A 19,435-nucleotide genomic window follows, 5' to 3' on the forward strand; every position below is an offset into this window, starting at 1 on the left:
TTTTTTGTTTTCCCCTGTCTCGTCAGTGTGGATTGTACAAACAGCCGAGGAATAAACGCATGCGGTAAACACATTGTCATGGCGATGGCGAGTCCTTGTGCCAGGCCCTCATGTTATCCGCATGTTTGTAAGTGTTCCACTGAGAATCAAAGCTCCATTGTGGTAGAAGTTCAGTCCAGTATTTATTGGATGCAAATAATAATGCTATTTATTGTTTAAACTTAAGGTTTAAAAGTGACCTGGTCTTTGTTCTTTTGGGATCTGAACATAAATTCAAAGAAAGGCCTAGCATCAGGTACATGGAAACTTGTAGTTCAAGAAAGGTTTTTAATATATTTTATAAGGGAACAAAACATTGAGTACTCTGAAATTAGTGGTTTTAACTAGTTAAAAAGCTCTTTCAAAAGATACATTTCTTTTTGATAACCTCATTAGCTTTCTTTATAGATGCAGTGTCTGTAGGATAAAGCTTAGGACAATTTTTAACTGCCAGAGTTTATTTAACAAGCAATTCTGTGCTAACCTCTAGAATCCTTGCATTTTCTGAAAATAAAAAAAAAAGTACTCATAGAACATTTCTGTCTGCTTTTTTTTTTTTTTTTTTTTTTGTGGTGTGGTGCTTAGAATATCTCCATGCAGATCTTTTGCAAGAGAATCCTTTTTAAAAAAGTAAATGTCCTTATGAGGGAAACCATACCTTTTTTTTTTTTTAAGATTTTATTTATTCATTTGAGAGACAGAGTGAGCTAGAGAGAGAGAGAGAGCACAAGAGCAGGGGCAGAGGGAGAGGGAGAAGCAGGCTCCCCTGTTTAACAGGGAGCCCGATGTGGGGCTCGATCCCAGGACCCTGGGATCATGACCCAAGCTGAAGGCAGATGCTTAACTGAGCCACCCAGGTGCCCCAGAAAACCATACTTTTTCTTCAAAAAAGAAAAACATCGTCGATAAAGTTGACGGTGCACTGGTCATCATTTCTGCATGCCCGAAACAAAAAGTGTTATTCTTATGATGAGACATCTTGTCAACATTGACATCTCCTTTAAAGCCTAGTATTTTCGATTGAAAACAGATAATCTCTCTGCACAGTAAACATGGTAGACTAGCCAAAACAATTTCTCTCTCTTTTTTAAGATTGTATTTATTTATTTATTTATTTATTTGAGAGATTGAGACAGAGAGGGAGACAGGGAGCATGAGCAGGGAGGAGAGGGAGAAGCAGGCTCCATCCCAGGACCCCGGGATCATGACCTGAGCTGAAAGCAGACGCTTGACCAACTGAGCCACCCAGGCGCTCCACAATTTCTCTTTTAAACAAATAACTTAAAATACTTGTTTCATGGGAGTGAGGACTAACAAGAGAAATTTATAAATAATTTTTTTAATCTTTCTTTTAAAAGCTTTTATCCATTTATTTGACAGACAGAGACACAGCGAGAGCGGAAACACAAGCAGGGGGAGTGGGAGAGGGAGAAGCAGGCTTCCTGCTGAGCAGGGACCCCCCCCCCCATGCGGGGCTCGATCCCAGGACCCTGGGACCGTGACCTGAGCCAAAGGCAGAAGCTTAACGACTGAGCCACCCAGGCACCTCGTAATAAGAGAAATTTAATTAGTTCATTTATGGTGGGCAGGAGAGAACCTTTTTAAGAGGGGAACGAATTTGCTACATACCAAGAACAACCATTTGAAATTCTAAGCTATTACAAAAGACAAGGTCCCAAGTATTAGTTGTGCAAGTCCTTAAACTGCTGTATTGCTGTCCTTATGGTAGTTCAGGCAGTTAAATAAAGTAGGATAACTCTGACTTTTGGGGCATCGTGTCCTCACATTTTCATTCTGATTTAAGACATCTGTTTTTCTTTGACTTAGAATCATGCAGCTCTAAAAAAATAAAATAAAATAGTAACAGGTGACTGTGTAACTCCCATAGCCTAGGGCTCTTGCTTCTAGATTTGGGGTCCTTGCCGACTGAATTCTGACGGTGGTATTCACGTGTATTTTCATTTCTCTGCCTTCGTGTTTCTCTGGTTCCTGCATTGCTTGATTTCCCCCCAGACGGGCTGGTGTTTGAGAACGGCCACGTCTGACGTCTTTCGTTCGGCAGGGGTAAGCACGGCCTGGCTGGCCCCGACTTTTGGAACGGGAGCCTGCTGCTCCTTGTGTCGCGCTGGCAGAGGGAGTCGGGGCCACCTGTCGGGGTGGCGTGGTTCCCACACACAACACAGCGTGCCAGTTTCAAGGCAGTAGGGATGCCAGGCATTGAGCGGTGAACAGGGTAGCTCGTACAATGTCATGCTTTTTCTGAAAGAAGATCTTCCCCCCACCCCAGAAAGTAGTGCCAAATCCAAGGCACACGCTTCATTAAATTGATTACATCTGTTGGCACTTGTGGGTGTTAGCACTGACAAGTGTGTTTCTGTTCGTGCATTTTGGGGTGGGGTTTTTTTTCCCCCCTCTGCTCCCTCCACAACATTAGCCTTTGCCTCCATTTATCTACGTGGTTGTATTGTCTTAGATGCTGCAGGGATATAGTGAAACAGGGAAAACATTTTCTAAGCCAGTTTATTAAGTTCTGGATCATAAACTGTTGATGTTTGCTAACGCTGCATAATTATCCTGGAGCAGGCGGTCTTCCGTGATGAGAGATGTCACATGGTGTAAGAATGGTTCTTTTCTTCTTCCCCTGGGTCACTGGTGATTACAATTTAGCAGACTGGATGCAGATGAGACAGAGAACTCTGGGTACATGCAACATCCCGAGATGCTTGTGGGTAGCTGCATCCCAGTTAGAATTCCCTACTTGGGGAAGGTTTTTTTGAATAAAAATATTCATAAGTGCAACTGCACTGGAGGTGACATCTGGCTCTCAGGATTTATTGTTACTGTTTCTAACAGCTCTAAATTTAAAATTAACAATTTTTGCTGTACCTTTTCATTATTCCTTATGTAATTTTACAAAATTTAATTCCAGTATAATTGACATACAGTGTTATATTAGGGTTATGTCATTTAAAAAAAATTTTTTTTTAAAGATTTTTTTCATCTCACGATGGAGATTTTTCCCATCGTGAGGAGATTTCAAGACATTAAATTAATGTCAAATGAAAAGATGTGACTTCTGGCTGTATTTGTTCACATGGAGCACATTATTAATTTTTTGGTATATAAATTACATATCATAATTGCATAAGAAATATGGTAATATAATAAGACTTCTGGTAGACATAGAAATGAAACTTGATTCCTCAAATCTTTGTTGAGTGCCAGCTGTATCACAGGTAGCCTATCATTATCTGTTTCAGCTGTACTATTAAAATGCCCAAACTTGGAGATAAAAGAATGGCTTGCATTGGTTACTAAATAAGAGTGTACTCACAAAAATGCAGAGTTCAAATTCATCTAGATATGCTATATCTTGGCAACTATTAGCATTGGTCACCTTGACAAATCAAGACTCAAAAAAAATTTTAAATCTGGAGAATTACACAGGTAAAAACTATGCTAGCGCAGGTCATATTACCAGAAGTCTACTAGACTGGGCTCAGAACCAGTTTCCCCATTGAGTACTTAATTTTTATAAGGCCTTTCTTGGACCAGCCCTGTACGGGAAATACTCTCAGTGCTATGTACATTGGCCTTTGTTTATCATGCACATGCATACCACACATTTGTAAAGAGAACCCCTTTGATTTATATGAAATCATTGAAAAACAGTTAAATTAAGCTTTCCTGTTTGAATTCTGGAAAAAGTGAAGTGTTTGTGCGTGTCTAATCTTATGACTCCCAATAATGTCAAGTGGCTAATCTGGTAGGAGTTGCAGGAGAAAGAGATTTAAACAGGCAAACTCACTTCATATTTTCTGAGTTTTCGAAGGCAGACTTGGAATACAAACAAAGCCACGTGTAGATCATTTCATCTGTGAACTGGGTCTCTGAGTACATGGTATAGACACTAAGAAAAACAGCATGAGCCATGCATGTAATTTTTTTTTTAGATTTTTATTTATTTATTTGACAGAGAGGGACACAGCGAGAGAGGGAGCCCAAACAGGGGGAGCAGGAGAGGGAGAAGCAGGCTTCCCACTGAGCAGGGAGCCCTATGTGGGGCTCGATCCCAGGACCCTGGGACCATGACCCAAGCCAAAGGCAGATGCACAACGACTGAGCCACCCAGGCGCCCCCATGCGCATAATTTTTAAATGTCTAGTAGCCACATTATAAAAAGACACAGGTTAGATGAATTTTAACTACACTTTTAGCCAAATATACCAAAAATATGATAATTTCAATATGTAATAATCAGTATAAAAATTATGAAATATTTTATATTCCTTTTTTTAATACTGAGTCTTCCAAATCAGGTATGTATTTTATACTTACAACACATCTCACTAGGGACTAGATAGATTTCAGGCGCTCATCAGCTAGAATGCCTACTCCTCTGGACAGTGGCAGTCTCGAATTCAGTTTTCTGAATGTGAGGCCATCACTGGGTTTTGTAACTGACGACTGAAATTTTGCCTTTGATCAGAAATTGCCACTGTTGAGAAGTGGCATAATACTTAATCATCACTGTCACTGAAGAAATTTCTTCAGCAAAGAAATATTCGCTCTCACACGTCTTTTACCAGACATGTCTGCACAAAATCAAAAGCGTAAGAGATAATTACAGAGTGGTACTCTTCCCAAAGAATCATGATAGAGGATTTGAGAGGTGTGGGGTGTCCAGGTCCCTTGCTGAAATTTGGGGTTTGAGAAGTGTGATAAAATTATGGGGTGAGCTTAGGGAGAAGATTATCAGTAAATCTGAAAGCTGTGTTTTCTATATAATATAAGTTATTTTTCTGTATTCAGTGAAATCTCCGATTTAGCCATCTAAGGAGAAAACCATTTTAAATTCCAGACAAGTGGAACATGAGACCATCACTTCCACATCTCTGTACTAATTTAACTTTGTGTTAATTGAGTGCTTCAAGAGCCATCCTTTGGGTGTTTTAATGGAGGACCTGGGGATTTTTTTTCCTATCCAAAGCCACTGGTCCATGGTGGGGGGAAATTCATCCAGGTTACACAGTCAAGTAAAATATAAGCTAATTCAGTTTTTCTAGGAGGGAATGTAAAATGATCAAGGGACCTTCTTTCTTAAATTTTTTTTTTTTTAGAGTAAATTCTTTACCCAATGTGGGGCTTGAATTCACAACCCCGAGATCAAGAGTTGCATGCTCTACGACTGAGCCAGGCAGGCGCCCCCAAGGGACCTTCTTTACATGTTAAGAACAGGGAGCATTATACTGGGAAGTCCTGTTATGTTTCATGAAGAGTTCCAAGCACAGATTGTGGGAGTCAGGAAGCTTAGAAAAACCCAATCCAGGCTTTGGGGAGAGGTCTATCTGGTTCCTAGTGAACCACCACACCTAATGCTTCATGGACGTGGAAGGGGCAGGCAGAGGCAGGGGCCCACAGCACATCTCCCACTCCGGCCTGGAGTAGATCCTGTTGTGAGGGGCCTCCCTAAGGGACATGGGAGCCAGGCTGGGGGTCATTTACTCCCTTTATCTGTGGAGGAGACCCCTCCTGGTAGTACATGAGTTCATTTATAATTAAAGGTACCTATTTATGAGTGCTGTGAATTGTGCAAGACAGTTGAATCACAGATCTGTACCTCTGAAACAAATAATACATTATATGTTAAAAAAAAAAAAAAGGCAGAAGAAGATGGCAGGAGGGGAAGAATGAAGGGGGGGAAATTGGAGGGGGCGACGAACCATGAGAGACTATGGACTCTGAAAAACAAACTGAGGGTTCTAGAGGGGAGGGGGTGGGGGAATGGGTTAGCCTGGTGATGGGTATTAAAGAGGGCACATACTGCATGGAGCACTGGGTGTTATACGCAAACAGTGAATCATGGAACACTACATCAAAAACTAATGATGTAATGTATGGTGATTAACATAACATAAAAAAAAATCTAAAAAAAAAAGGTGCCTATTTACCTACCAGCTGCTAATATGAGAAAATCCTGAGAGTGGTTTGATACAGACTCAGGAAGACGTGTGATGGGAGAAACGCTCAATGGACCATACGTCCACCAGCATGGAGAGGACAAGCCTTAAGGGTGGCATCTGCCATCCATCTCCATCACATGTCAGAAGGCACGGTGCATTGTGAGCTGTGGTCACCTCCATTCAGCCAGCTGGACCCCTGGGCTGTGCAGCGAAACTTGCGAAGCCTTTCCTAAAATCATCATTCAAAAGGAGCTAACCAGGGTGTTAGCTTTAGGGTTGTTTTGGCCATGATTTTATGTAAATGCTTTGGTGTCTAGGAGGGCATCTGCTTTGATGCCGTTTGCTGATGATCACTAGCAAATCCCCCCCCAAAAATTGTAAGTTCTCATAAATATGTAAACACTCAAATACACTCATTAGTTTAAGGGGGTTGGTTCTTTTGGCTCGCAATTGTATTCTTTCAGTTTCACATCTGTGGAATGTCATTAATTTCTGCAAGTGAAATGACCCTTTGCTGGCTTGATGAGACTCTTGTATACTCCTCTAGAATGGTTTTCGGTAATGAGAAGTTGGCTTCCAGGCACGATGCCTCCTGAACGATTGGAAAGGTGCTAGAGGAGAGCAGAGCAAAGACCTGACATCGAGGGAGGCAGGTGTGGGCTCACCCTAAGAAAAAATATTCCAACAACCCACAGTTTCCAACCGAAATGGGCTCTTGCAGAAAGTTAATCCCCATCCCTGAAGGTCTTGAAGTCAAGGCCACGTGGCCCCTGCTGGAAGCGTCTTGGAAAGGATGCCAACACTTCCAACACTTCCATCACTTGTGCAAGGGAGATGATCTGCACAACCTCTAAGAGGCACTGCTACTATTCCTGCGTGGTGACCCTACCATTTGTTGACTTATGGCCCCTCTCTGGCGGACAGTGGACGGCAGTTTTATTCACCAACCACGTGTTGCCTTTCCAGACTTTTCAGTCGGGTGTCATGGATTCCAACAACAGAAGCTTGAGGTGCTCCTACGAGCCACACATGGCCCCAGGAATGTGGCTGGGAGCAAGCTTCCTCTCTAGGGTGATGCTCTCCAACCTTTCGAGAGCATCAGAAGCACCTGGAAGCCTGGTTAAAAGGCCAGATGCTGGGCTCCACCCTCGTGTTTCTGATTGCACAGGTGTGGGTGGGGCCTGAGACTCTGCATGATTAACAGGATCCAAGGGCAGGTGCACAGACCACCCATTGTCGGTACCACTGGTTCCGGGGCACTGGTCCCAACTGCAGGTGATTTCTATCCCCCGCCTCCCAGGGACATTCAGCAAAGCCTGTGACATTTTTGGTTGTCACCACAGGGCTGGGAGTACTGCTAGCATCTAAGGGCTAGAAGCTAGAGATGCTGCCGAACATGCACGTAGTTTAAAAGAAAAATGTAAAGGATACGTGAAAGGCTATACAGTACAAACTAAGACTTTCTCCCTCCACTGCCCAAAATTTTCTTCTTAGAACTGTTCAGAAACTACTGTGGTTGGTTTCTGGTATGCTTTCCAGATAATGATTTGCATTTACAAGAATGTTTATGTAATTTTTAACACAAATGGCCAGGTAGTTCACTTTTCCCCTCTCCAATATACCAGTAGGTAGGTCATGTTGGTCCCATTTTATAGATGAGGTCATTGAGACTGTGAGTGTAAGTCATTTGCTCAGGGTCACGTAGTAAATGACAGAGCTAGAATGTGGAACTCAGTTTTCATCAGAACTGAACCAAGGTGCATAGGCAGCCCAGGCAAGCTAACGGTTTGGCTCTCCAAGCAGGTGCACTTTGCCCTATTTCAAACTGATGTCTTTTTTAAATGTTTGTTTACCGTCCGTGTGGATGAGGAGGTGAGGGCCTACCAAAGGAAGAACAGAGATGAGCACCACATGTGCTCTTTCCTCTCCTTTCAAGCAGTTCAGCTCTGGCCCACAAAGTGCAAATACCTCCCACGTAACAGTATGGAGCCCAACCCTCCCTTTCAAGAAGGCAGTTCAGGGACTTTTGGTGATGACTCAAACTCAGTCTCACCCCAGGCTTCATACTACAGAGTTCACATCCGTAGGGATGTTTTGGCTTGAGTCCCCATGCAGGTCGGCTGTGCAGCCTGGCCTGCGCCTTTCCCTGGACTCCTCTGCAGGCGGTCATCGGGTTTCTCAGGGCCGCTCGGCCAATGCCATCCCCCCTGTGCCGGGAACAGCAGTCACTGCCGGGGTCAGCCTGTGACCAGATGCAGTGCTTACACTTGCAGGGGCAATTCTCAGCACTGCTTGTGACAGTGGCCTCTTAAGTGCCTGGCAGGTTGGGACGAAGGAACTTGCCCCCTTGCGAGCCTGCCGTGAGATAGCTCTGTGCCCAGAGCTTCACTGAAATGCCTCCCAAAGGCTCTGGGCACCTGCCAGGGTCTGCCTTGAGAGTGGATGTGTATATCATTCAGAGGATGCTGTCTAACCAGAAATGCAGAACGTAATACACTTGCCCACAGAGAAATGCTATCAGGAGACCAAACTCTTTTTAAACTGTGGCTATTTTAAGGTGCATGCTTAGAATTGTAGTTCCTGGTGCTAAGAAGCCTGAGCTGTATCGCGTGGCTTTTATGTTTGTCATTTCTCTTAATCAGCAGGTAACAAGGAGGGAACACATTCTACGTTCTGGGTGTTACTGAGTATCCTTCTGGGAACAGTGGCCATGCTGTGCAAAGAGCAAGGGATCACCGTGCTGGTAAGACCCGAGATGCAATCAGGCCTGCCCTTTCTTCCCCTGTGGTAGAGACATCCTGGGCTGGCCCGGCCTCTATTTCCCAGGCCCATTGCAAGCCTGTCATAGACCCTTCCACCAGTGACTTGTGCTCTCAGTACATCTGATGCTGCACGGAAATGGGCTGTCTCAGTTGATGATCTTTAGCAAGCAGTGGGAAATGGAAAGTGGGAAGTTCATATGTGGAATATAAGAAACCATGCAGAGGATCATAGGGGAAGGGAGGGAGAACCGAATGGGAAGAAATCAGAGAGGGAGACAGACCACAACAGACTCTTGACTCTGGGAAGCAGACGGAGGGTTGCGGAAGGGAGGTGGGTGGGGGATGGGGCAACCAGGTGTTGGGCATTAAAGAGGGCACGCGATGTGATGCGCACTGGGTGTTATACGCAACTGAATTATTGAACACCACCTCTGAAACTAATGGTATCCTATACGTTGGCTGATTGAATTAAAAAAAAAACAAACAGTGATGAGCTCCTGGGGCGCCTGGGTGGCTCTGTCATTTAAGTGTCGAACTCTTGGTTTGGGGACAGGTCGTGATCTCAGGGTGATAGGATGGAGCCCCGTGTTGGGCTCTGAGCTCAGTGAGGGATCTCCTTGAGATTCTCTCTCCCTCTCCCTCCGTTCCTCTCACTTGTGTGCTCTCGCTCGCTCTCTCGCTCTTTCTCCCATAAATAAATCTTAAAAAAAAAAAAAAAAAGGCAGTGATTAGCTCTCATGGAGAGGTGCTGTAGAAAAAGAGGAAAGAACAATTTAAGTTTTCTGGGGTGCCCTCCTGTTTCAGCAGTTCTAAATACAGCAGCGGGCTGACCCCATCCATGCTTCTGGTCCTGGTTAGAGAAGAATTGAGTGTATGTTGTGCTCAGCTTCGACTGGAAATAATCAAAAAGGAAAGGAGGAGCCTCTGGAGAGTACAGATGTACACCTCCTATGTCGGATCAGAATTGAAGCCCCAGGGAGGGAGAGGCATTGAAATCCACTTTCCTTTTTTTCTCTCTAGCCAATTTTATGCTTGACTTTATTAGAGGAAAATTTAGAAATTAGGGCTGTTGATTAGGGGTAGAGAAATGGAAAACAAAGACATGGGATTTGAATGGCCCATACAGGAATAGCTTGGGAAAGAAAGAGCAGATAAAGCTCTATGGGGTTTGATGTAACTCAAAGCAAAGATCCATGGCTTTATCAGGCTCAGTCTATAAGATTAAGATTAGATAGCTAAAAATGGCATAGAAAGAATTATTGTGCAAAGATACTTGAAGTTCCTGAGTTGTTTTTTTTTTTTTTTTTTAAGTTTGTTCTAAGCCAATGTTTCTCACTCTTGGCATTATTGACATTTGGGGCTAGATCATTCTTTCTTATGGGAGGGCTGTCCTATGCATCGTAGCATGTTAAGCGACATCCCTGGCCTCTACCCTCCAAATGCCAATAGGACTCCCTTGGTTGTGACAACTTAAAATGTCTCTAGACATTGTCAAGCATCCCCCAGGTGGCAAAACCATCCACTGCTCTAAACCCTTGCTTCTCAAAGACGAGCAGCATCAACACCATCTGGCAGCTTATTGGAAATTTAGGATCTCCAACCCCACCCCAGGCCTCCTGGGTCAAAATCTCCATTTAACAAGGTCCAAGGTGGCTCCCGTTAATGTTTGAAAAGTGCTAAAGAACTAGGTTGAATTTATGTAACTAAAGATACGGTAAAATTTAGCTATTTCCAAAAATATGATTAGAATGTGGACATTTTGATGATGCATTTAAATGGGAAGTTGGAGAGTGCCAAACAGAAGTGATGACAAGATCCCCTCATGCCTTGGTGGCTGTCTTATAGCTCATGGGGAGAAAAACAAATGGTATAAGACAGCAGCGGCTCAACAGGGAGCTTCTGCCTTCTAAAAAATGGTTTACACCCAGGCAGAAATGGTCTGCTGTGACCCACTAAAATCCTGTATCACCTGAGTGGAGGATATCAGAATTCTTTGACATGATTAACCCAGCACTGGCCTGTGTATTGGATAATTAATGGCTTCCAGCATTTATGGGAGAGGGTTAAGTAGGGATATCATCCTTGCTCTGGAAGTCACCAATTACCACTGGCTTCTGATGATTTATGATCTTTTTCACCACAAAGCCTCATATTAAAAAGGCCAGGGTCATTTAGGGGGAACTTTAACCATATACGCCATATGCATTGTGACCACCTTATCTAGATGGGGCAGGGAGTTCCATGAGATGACGTTGCCTGCGGCGAGAGAAGGGAATCCAAGGCTCATCAAGCTGCCATCTTGGGAGTGTAGTTTCCAAAGTTGACCCAGTGGTGTCCATCCCATCCAGCTGCGAGGTGACACCAAGAGGCGGGGAGTGCCCAGGTTATAACCAAACCTCCAAAATGGTGCATGATCACTTCTACCCATGTTCCGGAGGCTGGAACTCAGTCACATGACCACTTGTAACTGCAGGACTGGCTGGGAAGCGTGGTCTGGCTGTGTGCCCAGCAAGAACTGAAAACCCAGCAGACGGGCTAGGAGTCCAAACCTGAGAGATCTCCGAAGCCCTCTCAGAGATTATTTTGTATGCCGTGCCCCTGATGTTACTGCACTTGCTGAAATCAGCACGCACTTGGTGTTCTGGGGTGCGATTAATTACGTGGCTGGGTTGTTGAGTTTGATGGCTGCCTTTCTCTTCTGAGGCATAATTACGGTGCAGGTAACCCTCTGTCACATCAACTAAGAGACTGTTTTATAGTAAAGGAAAAACAAGGGAAGAGGGACCTCTGCAGACCTTCTCCTGGGAACCCCAAATGTCCAGCCATCCTGAATCTTTAAATACTCTTCTAGGCAGACTATGAAATTATGACCAAGAGGGATTTGCTAGATTATAAATTTAGATATTACCATGAGTTGATTTTATAGGAACAATAGTGGGGTGTCTGTTTTAGAGATGAAGACTCCTTCCGTGATTATCTTAACCACGGCAATTCTTGCCGAGAGTCAGTAATAAAATGGTGAAGTATAATTGCTGCCTAATCAGAGCGAGGCTTTCCCGTTACTGATTGCCTTGCTTTGCTTCCTCAGGGTTTGAATGCAGTCTTTGACATCTTGGTGATAGGCAAATTAAATGTTCTGGAAATGGTCCAGAAGGTACTACATAAAGACAGATCATTAGAGGTGAGTATAGACTTTTGTCTCTAGCCCAGACATGGAAAATGTCAAGTACCAGCTGATTTAAAATGCCATTTTCAAAATATTTCTTGCGGTTTTGAATCTTGAAATAGCTGGCCCTTTTAAGCTACGGTGTCAGCGTCATTCAGGCAGAATTGTTGCACGTTTGTACCTAGCTTGGCTGCACTTCTCTTTTGAAAATCTGTGCCATCAGGGGCTTGGCGTTGTCCTTTCAGAACATTGGCATGCTCAGGAACGGGGGCCTCCTCTTCAGAATGACCCTGCTGGCCTCGGGGGGCGCAGGGGTGCTCTACATGCGCTGGAAAATCATGGGCACCGGGCCGCCCGCATTCACCGAGGTGGACAACCCCGCCTCCTTTGCCGACAGCATGTTGGTCAGGGTGAGTGCTGAGCCTGTCCCCCGCTGGATTGTCTTCTCTGCCCACCAGATCCCACCACCTTTGTCCCCCTCGTCTCGCTTCCCAGCACGCCCACAGAATCCCCCATCGGTGGAACACCTCCACATTTGTTTGCTCTCACTAAGGATATTCTAGGATGAAACCCGAGTTTTATTAGGAGATGGAGAATGTGTAAGCCCTTTGTATTTCCATTCGAAACAAAATTAAACAGCAATGGTTCTTTCAAACATCAGGTTCCCTGCTAGTCTCACTAAAGTGTCCCTTGACCCCATTACTTTTGTTGTAAAGAAAACTGATATAGCAGGATTAAGACAAAATACAACCACATCAGATACATATCTTTAAACGTCCAGCAGTATCAAGACTCCCTTTATTGTAAAGGTTCGCTTTTTCTGAAGGCAAGGGTGTCAAGCCGCAAAGTCTTAGCTGTGCATTTCATAGAGATAGAAATCAAAAGAAGGGAAAGCCCTGTTCTTAATATTGTCAGACACATAGGTGAACCCCGGGCCTCAGATTTCCTGGGTCACAGACTTTGGGCATCACTAAGTAAGTGGGACATACTTTGACCAGAAATATAACGGATGTCTATAGCAGAGTCTGGTGGCTTTGCTGTATTTTTGGCTATTACAATCTGAACACATTTAATAAATTGCAAACGATGGCCTCGTGTCCGGTATCAAAATTGGTAATATTTTATTTTATACAACTGCTCTCCGTGAACGGAAGCCTATGGATGCCTCAAAAGTCAAGCTTCAAGGTGTGTGTGTGTGTGTGTGTACGTGTGTGTGTGTGTGTGTGTACATACATACACATGTAGAAGTTCTGTATCAAATACATGTTTATTTTCCTTTTGACTGACAGGCCATAAACTATAATTACTACTATTCACTGAACGCTTGGCTGCTGCTGTGCCCCTGGTGGCTGTGTTTTGATTGGTCAATGGGCTGCGTCCCCCTCATTAAGTCAGCCGGCGACTGGAGGGTAACTGCACCAGCTGCTCTCTGGTTGTGCCTAATTGGCCTGATATGCCGAGCCCTGTGTTCTGAAGACAACCACAAAAGAAGGTAAGAGGCAGCACTGAATTTTAACTTCCACACGGGATTGAGTCAGAGCCTTTCGCTCAAGCCAGCACTGATCATTTTAACCGTTTGGCGGAAGTAGTGTCCAAGGACATTTATTTCCCGTACATACTTCCGGCAAGGATGAGTTCCGTCCCTTGGGAATCCATTGCCGGCTTCAGCTGGTGGGGAGTGGCCTTGGAGGAGGGGGATGGATGACTGCTCTCTCCCCCTTCCCACAGGCCCCTTGAAGTAGCCTCTTGAGATCCTTTTCGAGGTAGGTGGTAAAGAGTAATTTATGGTCAGAACAGAGAGTGTAATTGATGTGTGCCGTGCCCATTATTTCACAATTCTCCTTCAGAAAGCCCTGGTGGATGCCCCAGTGAGTCCTTCTGTTGTTTTGTAGAAAATAAACTGCTGCCCCAAAGAGACTATTCTTTCTTGCCAAAAAAAAAGAAACAAAAAAAGAAGAGGAAAAAAGGGTTATTGAGAAAATAATTTGGGGGAAAGCAAATGTGCTTCGTGAGAACGAAAACTATTTAAGGTGATTGATTCCCTTTAAGCATAAGTGCTCATGGAATTAGATTAGTAATTTCTCAAAATAAATAAGGTTTTAAGTTTATCTGTTACATTGGTTCATAATTCTAAAGGGCCACTTTAGTCCCAGTTCACTTATACATGTGCAATAGTATTTTTTAAAATATTTTATTGATTTATTTGAGAGAGAGAGAGTGCACCCTTGCGGGGGATGGGGGGACAAGGGGTAGAGGGAGAAGCAGGCTTCCCGCTGAGCAGGGACCCCCTAGGCAGGGCTCGATCCCAGGAGCCCAGGATCATGACCTGAGCCAAAGGCAGTCGCTTAACCAACAAGGAGCCACCAAATTTGACCTGGCTTCTTATTGTTCTTGTGTCACATGGAACACTGGACATGTTGCCTCGTTCCACAAGTGCTTTGTTGCTCAGCTTTGTTTTTGCTTGACTAACATTCGTGGTGATGTAGCACCCAAAAATGATTTCATTTATTGCAGATTTTGTAAAGTTTATAAAGTGAAGTAGTATTATTCCTGGTAAGGTTGGGGGTGTGGGGGCAGGGTTTTTTTCCCATGAAAACTATATTGCACTAATATACCCACTGATCTATTCAACACTACATGGTTTAAGGTGGGGTTAAGAGTAGGTAAGTTAATAAGGCCTCACAAAACGTAATCATTCTAACCTTACTCATACGGACTGGACAACTTACAAGTCTTATCCCTGCGTTTGGTGTTAAGTGCGTTAGTGAGATTTTATGACTTATCCTAATACTGCCAGGCTAAACCCTAGGCCCTACTGATGACATTTCTTTGCCACTGCTGATACCTTTCCTCAATTGATGACATGAAAAAAAGGGGGCTTTTATCACTATTTTAATGTTGAGTAGGAATTCTTTTTTTAAAGGTCTGAAAATAGCCATTTCAATTACTTCTCATTTTCCAGGATCCTTACACTGGGCCTGGGATTTCTCATTATCCCATTTCTTCCTGCAAGTAACTTGTTCTTCCGAGTGGGCTTTGTGGTTGCAGAGAGAGTCCTCTACCTCCCCAGTGCTGGGTTCTGCATGCTGCTGACTTTCGGATTTGGAGCTCTCAGTAAACACACTAAGAAAAAGGTATTGGCCCGGAGTGGTGCCATTCATAACCAAGACTATTGGACGGATCTTCCTAGTGACATTTACTGTATCTCTCTATTCCTAAGAAATTGATTGCTGGTGTCGTACTGGGAATCTTATTCATAAACATACTGAGGTGCATGATTCGCAGTGGCGAGTGGCGGAATGAAGAAGAGCTTTTTCGAAGTGCCCTGTCTGTGTGTCCTCTCAATGCCAAGGTATGTTGGCTGCCATGCTTCTTTAGAAAGACTTCAGTTCAACAGCTGAGTAAGAGGAATGTTTACCTTCACATAGAATCTAGCATGAGCCCATGACCAAATACTTGGTTTTTTTCTTTGGTTTTGTTAATGATCTTGATAAAACTTACTACAATTCCACTTGGCCAAAATAATTCAAAAGAAATCATTACAACCAGACAATGTCAGTGAAACTGCAGATTACTTAAATGAAGTCTGGCTCGTCTTCCAGTTGGTCCACGCAACCGCCCTTTGAAATGGTGGCAGGGAGGTGACCACACACATCCGACTGCGGCTGGGGGCGGGGCAGAGTCAGTCCATTCAGAGCACACCTCAAAACCTGTGCTCAGGTCACAGGATTAAGTCCTCCTCCAATCTGTAACTTGAAGACGACACCACTTAATGAATGGGCAGCACTTTGGTTCAGGAAGTTTAAATTATGCTGTCTGGTATATCGTAGTACACATTTCTATCACCTGTGGTTTCTCAGCTTGCGATTCCTTTCATCAGATTAGGTAAAAATAAACGTGTAGACTTCAAAATTGGCAATGTTTTCATTGAAGCTGTCTGGTAGGAATTTGTTTCACTTGTATTCTTGATGAATCCAATCTCTTCATTTAACCCGCTGTGCCTTTTGGGGCAAAACTAAACTGTTTTGAACTTTCAGTGCCCTTATCTATAGAAGGGAGATAATGTCTGTCTCTCGGGCTTATTGCGAGGCCTTAAAGAAAGATGGAGTCCAAAGAGCCCTAATATGGTAGCTAGAACATAGTAGGTGCTCAAGAAATGTTAGCTTTCTGGGGCTCATTTTGGTTTTGATTTTCTTGTTAAATGGCAAGAAGAGAATTCTACTTGCTCAAATAGGAAGCCAAGGGTTTTGGTTAGAAGAATTTTCTATTGGTATAGATTATTGCTAAATAATGATATATTCTCTTCAGGTCATCAGAATAGGAGTTCCTAGGATGCTTCAGTGTGATCCTCTAGGGGGAGAAAAAGAGCTCTCTGGAGTTCTCTCTCGTTTCCATATCCTATATTTAAGAGAAAGAAGTGATTTCAGGCAAAATTATTTGAATAAATCTAATGAATAGTTGGCATCTTATTGTGATCCTGAAGTAAAGAATAGTATAAAATGTGCTAACTCCTTGTTTGTGTTTTTCTTGGATTAAAAAAAAAAAGATCTTGTTCATGTTTTATAGTTAAGAGACTTAGATAAAAGAGTGAATTACTTCAAGCTTTGATTCTTTATTTGATTTGCTGATCTATCCATTTATTTTATGCTAGTAAAAATAAATTGCCTGTGATTTAATTTCATAAATGTTAATAGATCTGCTTTATTTTTGTTTTTCTGTTTGAATAGCAGTAATTATCCCTTCTATTTATGTAGTTCTTTCCCACAAGGAACTCTGATTTCTTTGTAGAGTCTCTATAATTAATCTCTATTATCCTCCCTCTAAGGTTTTGAGAGAGAGGGTTTTCTTTATTTTTCCAAATGGGAGAAACTGAGGCATAGAAGGATGAACTGATATTATCTAGATGAGTAATTTCGGTGGTAGTTAGAGACCTGGTGTGATGTGCTGCCCAGTAAGTGAGGGGGAGGGGTGACATATGTGATGTTTGAGCCTATAGATCTGCCTTAGGAAGTGATTTCTAATGTTATAGGATAGAAAACACAAGGTGTGCACACATGGACACACACACAATCATATGTCTGCATGTGTAGTTTTCTTTTTTAAATGTAAGACATATATGGGACGCCTGGGTGTCTCAGTTGGTTAAGCGTCCAACTCTTGGTTTCTACTCAGGTCATGATCTCGCAGTCCTGGGATGGAGCCCTGCGTTGGGCTCTGTGCTCCGCAGGGAGTCTGCTTCAGATTCTCTCTCCCTCTCCCTCCCACTCACTCACTCTCCCAGATAAATAAATAAAATCTTTAAAAAAAATTTAAGACATACATACAAGACCTCATCTTCAAAATGGACCCAGTAGTGATAGTCCTTTCTAAGAATCTTTTTCAGTGTTACCGTTCAGTATGAGCAAGATAGAGTCTTGGGGTTTTTTGTTTTTGTTTGTTTGTTTTCCTTTCCAATATAAATTGCAGTATAATTAAATTATCTTTACTTCCTTTTTTTTTTTCTTTTTGGAAAAAAGCAAGGCTCATTTCAGGGAAGAGACCTCATTTAGGAAGACACTGGTTTCATCCAGCTCTGTTGCAGGAAATACATTTTCTGTATTGGTTTCCACTTTATATTCATTGAATACTAAGTAAGTATTTGGCACCTGGCTCTAGATTAGGCTCAGATTTACAACTGAGACTCATCTTTTTCAAAAGATTGGAATGCCGGTGCCTGGTCAACAGTTGGATTACCCACACTGTCTTGCAGATGGTGGGCACTCAATATTAGTGATGGAATTGAGCAGCATGGAAATTAAATTCCTTTAGCCTACAGTGGATGAGATACCAAGTATTTAACTATATTTACAGTCACTTTTCATTTTTTAAAGCTTAAAAGTATGTGCCGCTTTGTATCAACTCTGAGATACAATTCTAAATTCTTTTAACAAGGAAAAGGATCATATACCCCAGTGAGGTATTTCCTTAAGGATGAGCCAGGATGGTTTATAAGATTTTTTTGTGTTTAAAACATTTTAACATCAAATGGGAGCAGAAAATTTGAAACAAACTGGCTTTAGCTCTGGTATTAACGCGCCTTCCATTGTTGACTTACGTGTCATGGGGCTACAATGGTGGTTTTTTTATCTTTTTTATCTATAGCATTATTTAAATGCTAGTTTGATGCCTCAGCATATGAATCACAAAGTCTAGAGGGAAAGTTCAAGAATAAACAGGGTTTTTCAGTCTCTTCCATTGTATGGAAACAAAATCATTCACTCTTTAAACACTGTTGTAAGGGAACTTATGAGGGTTTATGAGGGTTTGGGGGTTTGTTTGTTTACAATGGGTTATCTAGACAGCTGTTTTCCATTCAGATACTTCCCTCCCTATAACCCATAGGATGAGGCTGGCCTCTGGATGAGCCTGTTTATATCAGTTCCTAATTATGGACAGCTTGCCTTCTAGGGCTGTATCAGATTTGTAACGCGTTCCATGGAAATAAGTACAGTCTGAACCTCCAGAGTGCTCCGTCTTTCTCCCCTGATCTGGTTGCTGGCATTCTGGTGCCTAACAGAACACCCTGTCTACTGCAGAGGGCAGTTGATCTCTTGGAGCTTTTTATCGAGAAAACAGAATTTGCCCATAACAAAGGACGGAGGAGGCAGGAGTCATGTGTTGAGTAGAAGCTGAATTTGTATTCTGGGGACCACAAGCACATGGCTCACCGGTTGGATTCTCCAGTTTTGGTTCTTTTGTAAACGGGACGGGAGGTGAGGTAGCACACCCAGACTGGGGCTGCGGGAGGCATGAAATGAAACCGTTTAGAACACACTTTGCAAAGCATGTGCTATATCCGTAGCATTTGCTATAATTTGGAGATGCAAATACCTAGGAATGGACAATAATATAGTTCGGGAAGTTTGAAGTATACTGTGTGCTGCTCAGTACTATACATTTCTGTCCCCTGCTTGTGATTCCTTTTGTCGGGTTAGATAAAAATAAATGTATAGACTTTAAAATTGGCAGTTAAACAAATCTCTGGTACCTATGTGCTTAAAGGAATGTCGTGCTGTTCCCTACCCTTCCAGAAATACTAGTATTTTTGAAGACAAGCTGTAACTCTAGGTGAAGATTGATAAGGCGGGAGGTGGTTATATTTTCAGAAGGGTTTCTGAAGTATTCGATGTAATAATGCTACTTGAAATGTGCTTAAACCGTTACCGTAGTTCATGATATATTAACTGGGGGCTTAAATGAGAGACATTTATTTTCTCACAGTTCTGGAGGCCAGAAGTCCAAGATCAAGGTGTCGGCAGGGTTGGTTTCTCCTGAGGCCTGCAGATGGCCGCCTCCTCACGGTGGCCCCACCTGATCTGTCCTCTGCACGGGCAACCTTGCTGTCTCTCTCTGTGTGCACACCTCCCCTTCTTACAAGGACACAGGTCAGATAGGATTAGGGCCCACCCCAATGGCCTCAGGTTAACTTAATTTCCTCTTTAAAGGTCCTGTCTCCAAATATAGTC

General features: G+C 43.1%; 1 protein-coding gene across 7 annotated transcripts in view; it reads left to right on the top strand.

Annotated features, from left to right (window-relative positions):
- TMTC4 (transmembrane O-mannosyltransferase targeting cadherins 4) overlaps nt 1-19,435 on the top strand; it is a 136,072-nt gene that overhangs the window by 98,951 nt on the left and 17,686 nt on the right. For 5 of the 7 annotated variants that reach the window (XM_073894332.1, XM_025874633.2, XM_025874632.2 and 2 more), the window contains exons 6-11: nt 8,645-8,745; nt 11,853-11,945; nt 12,176-12,340; nt 13,220-13,422; nt 14,893-15,064; nt 15,151-15,282. In XM_073894332.1, coding sequence (XP_073750433.1) covers nt 8,645-8,745; nt 11,853-11,945; nt 12,176-12,340; nt 13,220-13,422; nt 14,893-15,064; nt 15,151-15,282 — 866 coding nt within the window. The remainder of the gene's footprint in view (nt 1-8,644; nt 8,746-11,852; nt 11,946-12,175; nt 12,341-13,219; nt 13,423-14,892; nt 15,065-15,150; nt 15,283-19,435) is intronic. The other 2 variants (XM_073894334.1, XM_073894333.1) reach the window with 1 other exon arrangement.

This window comes from Callorhinus ursinus, unplaced genomic scaffold (assembly GCF_003265705.2).
Source record: "Callorhinus ursinus isolate GAN/ISIS: 27379988/994484 unplaced genomic scaffold, GSC_fseal_2.0 scaffold7, whole genome shotgun sequence".
NCBI classification, from domain to species: Eukaryota; Metazoa; Chordata; class Mammalia; order Carnivora; family Otariidae; genus Callorhinus; species Callorhinus ursinus.